Source organism: Tachyglossus aculeatus, chromosome X1, assembly GCF_015852505.1.
Source record: "Tachyglossus aculeatus isolate mTacAcu1 chromosome X1, mTacAcu1.pri, whole genome shotgun sequence".
NCBI lineage: Eukaryota > Metazoa > Chordata > Mammalia > Monotremata > Tachyglossidae > Tachyglossus > Tachyglossus aculeatus.
In genome coordinates, this window is record NC_052101.1 from 37,707,976 (window position 1) to 37,718,659 (window position 10,684).

Consider the following 10,684-nt stretch of genomic DNA (forward strand, 5'->3'; position numbering starts at 1 on the left):
TACCTCCCCAGCGCTTAGAACAGTGCTTTGCACATAATAAGCACTTAATAAATGCCATCATTATTATTATTATCTTGGTAAATAATAACAAGACCGTGGCTCAGTGGAAAGAGCCTGGGCTGTGGAGCCAGAGGTCACGGGTTCATATCCCTGCTCCACTGGTTGTCAGCTGTGTGACTTTGGTCAAATCACTTAACTTCTCCGGGCCTCAGTTATCTCATCTGTAAAATGGGGATGAAGACTGTGAACCCCCCCGAGGGACAATCTGATCACCTTGTAACCTCCCCAGCGCTTAGAACAGTGCTTTGCACATAGTAAGCGCTTAATAAATGCCATTATTATTATTATTATTATTAAAGGGGGAGGAGTCCTTCTCTGGCTGCCATCTTGGTAAAGGGGGAAGAGGAGTCCATCTGTTTGTACAGATTTATTACTCTGTTTTACTTGTACATATTTACTATTCTATTTATCTTGTTAATGATGTGCATTTAGCTTTAATTCTATTTGTTCCGACGACTTGACATCTGTCCACGTTTTGTTGTCTGTCTCCCCCTTCTAGGCCGTGAGCCCGTTGTTGGGTAGGGACCGTGTCTGTATGTTGCCAACTTGTACTTCCCAAGCGCTTAGTCCAGTGCTCTGCACACAGTAGGCGCTCAATAAATACGATTGAACGAACCCCGGGCCGCCATCTTGGTAAATGGGGGGGAGGAGTCCATCCCTGGCCGCCATCTTGGTAAATAGGGGGGGAGGAGTCCATCCCTGGCCGCCAACTTGGTAAAGGGGGGGGAGGAGTCCATCCCTGGTCGTCATCTTGGTCAGTGGGGGGGAGGAGTCAATCACTGGCCGCCATCTTGGTAAAGGGGGAGGAGTCCATCTCTGGCCGCCATCTTGGTAAAGGGGGAGGAGTCCATTCCTGGCCGCCATCTTGGTAAAGGAGGGGGAGGAATCCATCCCTTGATCGCCGTCTTGGTAAAGGGGGAGGAGTCCATCCCTGACGGCCTCCATGTTGAGATTCAACTCTCGTCCCCATTGAAGGCGAGACTGGGGCCTCGCCCACTAAGAATACGACGACAGCGGGCGCCGATTATCCTTCCGCTGAGGGCTGCGGCCCACCCCCTGAGGGAGCACTTCCGGTTGGGCGGGGGTGACCCTACGGCTCCGGGAGGCCGCGGCCTTCTTTTCCGGTCTGGGCTGCAGGAGGAGGGACCCGCAGGTAGGTGCCCGGTGTCCTCACACAATCCGTCGCCATCCTCCCTCCGTGGCCCCCGCAGTGGCCGGGAGGGGCCTCAGGAGGAGTAGTCGGAGCCATGGCCAACCGATACCCCCTATTTGGGGCCGGATCAGGGCTCGGAGATGGAAGCCGGGGGGGGAGTTGGCCGCCATGCCCCCTTGGCCTTTAAGGGGCTGTTTCTCTATGTTGCCAACTTGTCAATCAATCAATCGTATTTATTGAGCGCTTACTATGTGCAGGGCACAAGCGCTTAGTACAGTGCTCTGCACACAGTAAGCGCTCAATAAATACGATTGAGTGAATGGACTAGACCCCAGACCAGACTGTGAGAAGCAGCGTGGCTCAGTGGAAGAGGTGGTGGGTTCAAATCCCGCCTCCACCAGTTGTCAGCTGTGTGACTTTGGGCTAGTCACTTCTCCGGGCCTCAGTTCCCTCATCTGTAAAATGGGGGTGATGACTGGGAGCCCCCCGTGGGACAGCCTGATCTCCTTGTAACCTCCCCAGCGCTTAGAACAGTGCTTTTAATAAATGCCATTATTATTATTATTCTGTGGGCCTCAGTTCCCTCATCTGGAAAATGGGGATGAAGACTGTGAGCCCCCCGTGGGACAGCCTGATCTCCTTGTAACCTCCCCAGCGCTTAGAACAGTGGTTTTAATAAATGCCATTATTATTAGTATTGTTCTCTAGGCCTCAGTTCCCTCATCTGTAAAATGGGGATGAAGACTGGGAGCCCCCCGTGGGACAACCTGATCTCCTTGTATCCTCCCCAGCGCTTAGAACAGTACTTTGCACATAGTAATCGCTTAATAAATGCCATCGTTATTATTAATGTCATTCTCTGGGCCTCAGTTACCTCATCTGTAAAATGGGGGCAAAGACTGAGCCCCCCCGTGGGACAACCTGATCACTTTGTAACCTCCCCAGCGTTTAGAACAGTGCTTGGCACATAGTAAGCACTTAATAAATGCCATCATTATTTATGGCTGGGCTGCACCAGTTCAGCCCTCAAGCCAGCCCCCTTCCTTCCTCTCCCCCTCGCCCCCCTCTCCATCCCCCATCTTACCTCCTTCCCCTCCCCACAGCACCTGTATATATGGATATATGTTTGTACATATTTATTACTCTATGTTTTTTACTTGTACATATCTATTCTATTTATTTTATTTTGTTAGTGTGTTTGGTTTTGTTGTCTGTCTCCCCCTTTTAGACTGTGAGCCCACTGTTGGGTAGGGACCGTCTCTATATGTTGCCAACTTGTCCTTCCCAAGCGCTTAGTACAGTGCTCTGCACACAGTAAGCGCTCAATAAATACGATTGATGATGATGATTGATGAACCGGAGCGTACTTGCTTTGTTGTCTGTCTTCCCCCATCTAGACTGGGAGCCCGCTGTTGGGTAGGGACCGTCTCTATATGTTGCCAACTTGGACTTCCCAAGCGCTCAGTACAGTGCTCTGCACACCGGAAGCGCTCAGTAAATACGATTGAATTCAGCGACCTCATCTGTAAAATGCCCACTATTTTCATCCACTTCACTCTCGTGCCCACGTGGGCTCTTTAGGCGCTCCATTTTTTAAAAAATGGTATTTAAGCCCGAGGTACTATTTTCAGTCAGTCGGATTTATTGAGCGCCTACAGTGTGCAGAGCACTGTACTAAGCGCTTGGGAAGTCTAAGTTGGCAACTTCTAGAGACGGTCCCTACCCAACAGCGGGCTCACAGTCTAGAAGGGGGAGACAGACAACAGAACAAAACATACTAACAAAATAAATAGAATAGTAAATATGTACAAGTAAAATAGAGTAATACATCTGTACAGCATTTGGAGCACTGTACTAATTAATCAGCAATTGTTAAGCACTTACTATACCACTGAGGCGGTCATTACCTTCAGCAGAAGCAGCGTGGATTAGTGGACAGAGCACAGGATTGGAAGTCAGGGAGTCACTCTGAGCCTCAGTTTCCTCATCTGTAAAATGGGGGGAATTCCTCCCCTTTAGACTGTGAGCCCCATGTGGGACAGGGACGGTGTCTAATCTGGTTAGGCTTGTCACACGGCTTTTAACAAACACTGGTAAAGCTGGGTCCTCATTTCTCTGAACAGTGCTTTATAATAATAATGATGGCATTTATTTTACTTGTGCGTATTTACTATTCTGTTTATTTTATTTTGTTAATATGTTTTGTTGTCTGTCTCCCCCTTCTAGACTGTGAGCCCGCTGTTGGGTAGGGACCGTCTCTAGATGTTGCCAACTTGTACTTCCCAAGCGCTTAGTACGGTGCTCTGCACAAAGCAAGCGCTCAATAAATACGATTGAATGAATTTATTAAGTGCTTACTATGTGCAAAGCACTGTTCTAAGCGCTGGGGAGGTTACAAGGTGATCAGGCTGTCCCACGGGGGGCTCAGAGTCTTCATCTTCACAGTCTTTTATAGATGGAACTGAGGCATAGAGAATAATAATAATGATGATGGTATTTGCTAAGCGCTTACTATGTGGAAAGCACTGTTCTAAGCGCTGGGGAGGTCACAAGGTGATCAGGTTGTCCCACAGGGGGCTCACAGTCTTAATCCCCATTTTACAGATGAGGGAACTGAGGCACAGAGAAGTGAAGTGACTTGCCCAAAGTCACACAGCTGACAATTGCCGGAGTTGGGATTTGAACCCATGACCTCTGACTCCAAAGCCCGGGCTCTTTCCACTGAGCCACACTGCTTCTCTTTATGGACTATGCCTGGTGGAGTTGGAGGTTTTGGGGTGGATACTTCAGACCTACATTGTTTTTAAGCGCTTATTATCTTGGGAGCACTGGAGTAAGCGCTAGGGTAGATAAATACGGGATAGGGAAGTCCCTCTTTTGGGAAACAGTGCGGCCTAATGGAAAGAATGTGGGCCTGAGAGTCAGGACCTGAGTTCTAATTCCGCTCTGCCACTTGGGCAAGTCACTTCTTTGGGCCTCAGATTCCTCATCTGTAAAATGGGGATTAGAACTGTGAGCCCCATGTGGGACATTGACTGTTTCCAATCCAACTTTTGGGCAAGTCACTGTGCCTCAGTTACCTCATCTGTAAAATGGGGATTAAGACTGTGAGCCCCACATGGGACAACCTGATCACCTAGTAACCTCCCCAGTGCTTAGAACAGTGCTTTGCACATAGTAAGCGCTTAATAAATGCCATAAAAAAACCGGAGTATCTTATATCTTCTAGTCTTCTAGACTGTGAGCCCACTGTTGGGTAGGGACCGTCTCTAGATGTTGCCAACTTGTACTTCCCAAGCGCTTAGTACAGTGCTCTGCACACAGTAAGCGCTCAATAAGTACGATTGATTGATTGATTATATCTATCCCAGTGTCTGGCATACAGTAAACACTTCAAAAAAATCCGCTATTATTATTACGTGGGACTCGCAGTCTAAGTAGGAGGAACAGGTATTTAATCTCCATTCTAGACTGTGAGCCCATTGTTGGGTAGGAACCGTCTCTAGATGTTGCCAACTTGTACTTCCCAAGCGCTTAGTACAGTGCTCTGCACACAGTAAATGCTCAAGAAATACGATTGATTTTGCAGAAGAGGGAACTGAGGCACAGAGAAGGTAACCAGCCTGCATTGTTTTAGCACGTTTTTTGCCAGAGTCTGCAGTTGTTTCACAAAGACCTAGCAATTACCCGGGCTTGAACATTCTTAGGAATGAGCTGGTATTTTATGTTTGGGAAGCAGTTTGGTTTTAGTATTACAATTTAGCCAGTCAGCGGTATTTGTTGAGGGCTTACTTTTCGAGAGAACTGTACTAAGCAGTTGGGAGAGTGCAATACAGCGGAGATCGTAGACATGTTCTCTGCCCTCAGGAGATTCGAGCTGCTGGATTGCAAGTGCAGAATCAATCGTATTTAGCGCTTACTGTGTGCAGAGCACTGTTCTAAGCGCTTGGGAAGTACAAGTTGGCAACATATAGAGACGGTCCCTACCCAACAGTGGGCTCACAGACTAGAAGAAGATATAAGATACTCGGGTTTTTTTTATGGCATTTATTAAGTGCTTACTATGTGCAAAGCACTGTTCTAAGCACTGTGGAGGTTACTAGGTGATCAGGTTGTCCCACGTGGGGCTCACAGAACCCAGTATGTGCACTGCAGAGGTTTTTGATACATGACTTTTCTCACCCACACGTGCTGGTCTTTCTCTTCCACAGAAATGGCACCTCGCAAGGGTAAGGAGAAGAAGGAAGAGCAGGTCATCAGCCTGGGGCCTCAGGTGGCAGAAGGAGAGAATGTATTCGGAGTCTGCCACATCTTCGCCTCCTTCAACGACACTTTTGTCCACGTCACGGATCTCTCTGGCAAGTGAGTGCCTGGGTAGAAAGAACGGACTGGTTTTGTGTCCCCCGGGTCGGGTTGTCTCCCACTGCCACCCCCCCCGCCCCGGGTCCTTGCCAGCGGGATTCCTTAGCTTTGCCGATTCGTCTTTTGCCTGCAGGGAAACCATCTGCCGAGTGACCGGTGGGATGAAGGTGAAAGCCGACAGAGACGAGTCTTCCCCTTACGCTGCCATGTTGGCCGCCCAGGATGTGGCCCAGAGGTGCAAGGAACTTGGCATCACGGCCCTCCACATCAAACTGCGGGCCACCGGGGGGAACAGGTATGGCAGGCGATGGATGGGGAGTGTGTCTTTGTGTGGGGGGGATTCTGTGGCAACCTTAGGCTTGCCACAGGCCTGAAGAAGGGCTCGAAGGCAGAGACTTGCCATCAGAGCCAAAAAGTCACCGGCCATCTAAGCACCCCATGAGCGACATAACCTCATTGGAGTGATCCCAGCTCCACCCCGAAGTAAAGGCAGGGATGGGGGTAGGGGGGTCAGGTGCGCTGGCTCGCTCCAATGTGCTGCTTTTTGGGTGGCTTCTTGGGATTGGCACATTATTGCCCGCTTCATTTTTCTCTCCCCCTCCATACATGCTATTTCCATGAAAGATCAAGGCACCCACCTACAGAGCTGCTTTTTGCAAACATCTATCTAAAAATTGGCCTCAGGCAAAAACATTAACAGGGACTAAAACACCTTGGTAAAACCAAATGGACCACCAATCAAGGTACCTACCTACAGAGCTGCTTTTTGCAAACATCTATCTAAAAATAGGCCTCAGGCTAAAACATTAACAGGGACTTAAACATCTTGGTAAAACCAAATGGGCCACCAATCAAGGTACCTACCTACAGAGCTGCTTTTTGCAAACATCTATCTAAAAATAGGCCTCAGGCTAAAACATTAACAGGGACTAAAACACCTTGGTAAAACCAAATGGGCCACCAGTCAAGGTACTTACCTACAGAGCTGCTTTTTGCAAACATCTATCTAAAAATTGGCCTCAGGCTAAAACATTAAAAGGGACTAAAGCACCTTGGTAAAACCAAATGGGCCACCAATCAAGGTACCTACCTACAGAGCTGCTTTTTGCAAACATCTATCTAAAAATAGGCCTCAGGCTAAAACATTAACAGGGACTTAAACACCTTGGTAAAACCAAATGGGCCACCAATCAAGGTACCTACCTACAGAGCTGCTTTTTGCAATCATCAATCTAAAAATTGGCCTCAGGCTAAAACATTAACAGGGACTTAAACACCTTGGTAAAACCAAATGGGCCACCAATCAAGGCACCTACCTACAGAGCTGCTTTTTGCAAACATCTGTCTACAAATTGGCATCAGGCTAAAACATTAACAGGGACTAAAACACCTTGGTAAAACCAAATGGGCCACCAGTCAAGGTACCTACCTACAGAGCTGCTTTTTGCAATCGTCAGTCTAAAAATTGGCCTCAGGCTAAAACGTTAACAGGGACTAAAGCACCTTGGTAAAACCAAATGGGCCACCAGTCAAGGCACTTACCTACAGAGCTGCTTTTTGCAAATATCTATCTACAAATTGGCATCAGGCTAAAACATTAACAGGGACTAAAACACCTTGGTAAAACCAAATGGGCCACCAATCAAGGTACCTACCTACAGAGCTGCTTTTTGCAATCATCAATCTAAAAATTGGCCTCAGGCTAAAACGTTAACAGGGACTAAAACACCTTGGTAAAACCAAATGGGCCACCAATCAAGGCACCTACCTACAGAGCTGCTTTTTACAAACATCTATCTAAAAATTGGGCCTCAGGCTAAAACATTAGCAGGGACTAAAACACCTTGGGAAAATCAAATGGGCCACCCTGGCAGTGGGGATCGAGGCAGTCAACAAAGGAATCACCGTGGACTTGGGAGTCCAAGGATCTGGGTTGTGAAGCAACACTTATTGCGTGCCAAGTGTTGCTCTAAACACTTTTGGGTGTACAATGTAAGAGTTAGATGTGTTCCCTGTCCATAAGGAACTTGGAGGAAGATAGACATTAACATAAATAAATTTTGGCTGTGTCCCCAAGTGCTGTGGTGTGGAGGATAGGGGTGAATATAGAGTGCTTAAAGAATACAGGTACAAAGATGACGCAGAAGAGAGGGAGTTGGGAAAAAGGCTTAGGGAAGGCCAAGGGGAGCACAGGCTGACTGGTTGTTTTCAGCCCTTCGGTTCTGGAAAGGGCCAAAGCCTCATTTTGTTACCTGACAAAGGAGAAGGGCGGGCCGGAGCGGGGGAAAGGGCTTTCAGCCCGGACTGGTGAATGCTGTTCTCTCAGCTAACTCGGTTGAGCTTTGTGTTGGAAGAGCTCTCCCAGCAGTAGGTGAGGTCATGGCTTCTGGGACCTGGTGTGCTGCCAGAGTTGAGCGTACTGGCAGGCGTGCCACGGGGACCGGTCCGTTCCAAGTGGATGCCCTTCTGAGATTGCTTTGTCCCTGGGCACGGGCGTCGGGTGGGACCGATTCATTAGGCCCCTCTCTCGAAGCAGACGTCGGCGCCTCCATCACAGTTGCGGGTTTTGCTGTATCCGCTGACAGCACTGGTCTGCGCTTAGTGCAGTGCTCTGCACACAGTAAGCGCTCAATAAATGCGATTGAATTGAATGAATGGTCTGTTGTAGCCCCCTGACCAGATGCTAGGCTCACCTTGGGCCAACCGTGCATGGTGAGCTTTCTCTGGATTGCAGCTCTTCTTGTAACGTCGCCACTCTCTCCCTCAGGACCAAGACCCCAGGACCTGGTGCCCAATCTGCCCTGAGAGCCCTCGCTCGTTCTGGCATGAAGATTGGGCGAATTGGTAAGGGATCTGTTGCGCCGTAGCCAGGGGAGGCAGAGAAAACACAGGCCTCGGTTATGCACACGGTAGAAAGTATAAACAGTTGTAAAGACCGCTGATCGAAAGACGAAGCTCGGGGGAGAGATGCCGAACGGCAAGCAGCCCCTTTACAGAGAGACCTGTTGGATACCGAGAAGGGATTGTTCGCAAACCCAGTTGATTTTCTTAGCCAACCTCTGGTGGGTTTGAGGTATCCTTGGAGGGTCCAGGGTTAGAAAGCAACGGCTTAGAATAGCTTAGGACTTGGTATTTACATCCTAAACAGCTGGGGAGGTGGTTCAGGTTTGGAACTCCAGCTTCCCCAGTGCAGTTTCTGCAGCTTTCTGGAATCCTGATTTTCCAGTGCTTAACGCTTTTATCAACTACTGAGTGTCTGTCACGGGCTGAGCACAATGCCAGGGACTTGGGATGTTTAGCAGTCTTATAAGTCTGTTCTCTCTGCCCTCCAGCCCCTGGCCCCTGCAGTTTGGGAAATCATCAGGATCTCTGGTGGTGATGGGGTCCTAATCAAGCATTGTTCTCTTTTTCCACAGAGGATGTCACCCCCATTCCCTCCGACAGCACTCGCAGAAAGGGTGGTCGCCGTGGTCGCCGTCTGTGAGCCCTGTTCCTGCAGATTTTGTGGTCAATAAACAGTGGAAAAATCGATCTGCTCGCGTGCTTCATTCGCCACAGGCATTTTCAGAGTTTCATGGCGTGACAACGGGAGGAAAGACTGGGAGCTAAAGTAGGCCCCATTGGGTAGGGGAATCCTGAATTGCCGTAAGGCCACATGTTATCTGGGTGCTCTCGTCTCACATCCAGAGGGTCTCATAGCAATAATAATAATTGGGGTATTTGTTAAGCACTTACGAGCTCCTTAAACCGTCAGGCACTGTTCTAAGCACTGGGGTAGATGCAAGATAATCTAGGTTAGACACAGTCCCTGTCCCACATAAAGCCCAGTTCTAAGCCTATTTTACAGATGAGGGAACAGGCACGGAGAAGTGAAGTGACTTGCCCAAGGTCACCAACAGACAAGTGGCGGAGCTGGGATTAGAACCCAGGTCCTCTGTCTCCCAGACCCAAGCTCTATCAGTTAGACCACACTGCTTCTGTAAGTATTAAGCAACATGGGGTTGCAGAGCACTGGGGGAAAATGTGCTGGTTATTCATTCATTCATTCATTCAATCGTATTTTTTGAGCGCTTACTGTGTGCAGAGCACTGTACTAAGCGCTTGGGAAGTACAAGTTGGCAACATAGAGATGGTCCCTACCCAACAGTGGGCTCACATTAAACACTCCCTGGAGGCCAGTCTAAGAACACAGTGGGATTATAGGTTTGGCTACAATCATATAGGGAATGATGAACTCATCAAAAACAACATACAGGAGCCGTAGAGTAAAAGCAGGGTCCTATTTACTGGACCATAAGAGACGAGAACCTACCGCTGAAGTTTCACTTGGACTCTAGTTCATTCCTTCATTCATTCGTATTTATTGAGCGCTTACTATGTGCAGAGCACTGTACTAAGCGCTTGGGAAGTACAAGTTGGCAACCTAAAGAGATGGTCCCTTCCCGACAGCGGGCTCACAGTCTAGAAGGGGCAGATGGACAACAAAACATATTAACCAAATAAATAGAATAGTCAATATGTACGAGTCAAATCAATAGAGTAATCAATCTGCACAAACATATACAGGTGCTGTGAAATAGAATAAATACGTATGAGCAAAATAGAGTAATCAATCGGTACAAACATATGAGCCCGCTGTTGGGTAGGGACTGTCTCTATGTGTTGCCGACTTGTACTTCCCAAGCGCTTAGTACAGTGCTCTGCACACAGTAAGCGCTCAATAAATACGATTGATTGACTGCTGTGGGGAGGGGACACTTCTCCCCTACTACTTGGTCCCTCGAAGCCATGGAAACGGGATGCTTCATCACTCTGGCTGATGTTAGTGAGCATGTGAGCTGGGCTGGGTGCGCTGTCTACCCATTGACATCAGCGCTTAGAAAAGTGCTTTGCGCATAGCGCTTACTAAATGCCCCTATTATTATCCTGGTACTCTTGGGGATACAGTCACTGGGGGAGGTGGGGGAGACAAGTTGGTGGCCCACGTCGGACTGTGGCCACCCAACAGTATATCAGTCAATCAATCGTATTTATTGAGCGCTTACTGTGTGCAGAGCACTGTACTAAGCGCTTGGGAAGTACAAGTTGGCAACACATAGACGGTCCCTA

At 48.5% G+C, this 10,684-nt stretch overlaps 1 protein-coding gene across 1 annotated transcript; it reads left to right on the forward strand.

Annotated features, from left to right (window-relative positions):
* Positions 1-1,106: 1,106 nt before the first annotated feature.
* On the forward strand, positions 1,107-9,106 carry RPS14 (ribosomal protein S14). Its single transcript, XM_038740656.1, has 5 exons — positions 1,107-1,213; positions 5,425-5,575; positions 5,709-5,870; positions 8,343-8,419; positions 8,992-9,106. The coding sequence occupies exons 2-5, from the start codon at positions 5,427-5,429 to the stop codon at positions 9,057-9,059; spliced, it is 456 nt and encodes a 151-aa protein (XP_038596584.1). The 5' UTR covers positions 1,107-1,213; positions 5,425-5,426; the 3' UTR covers positions 9,060-9,106.
* The last annotated feature ends 1,578 nt before the right edge of the window (positions 9,107-10,684 follow it).

What these genes read in the sequence shown, in the direction of transcription:
- RPS14 (XM_038740656.1), top strand. Translation starts at nt 5,427, where the DNA reads ATGGCACCTCGCAAGGGTAAGGAGAAGAAGGAAGAGCAGGTCATCAGC. An exon ending in GTCACGGATCTCTCTGGCAA is followed by an intron (nt 5,576 to 5,708) that starts GTGAGTGCCTGG and finishes TTTTGCCTGCAG; the next exon opens with GGAAACCATCTGCCGAGTGA. An exon ending in CATGAAGATTGGGCGAATTG is followed by an intron (nt 8,420 to 8,991) that starts GTAAGGGATCTG and finishes CTTTTTCCACAG; the next exon opens with AGGATGTCACCCCCATTCCC.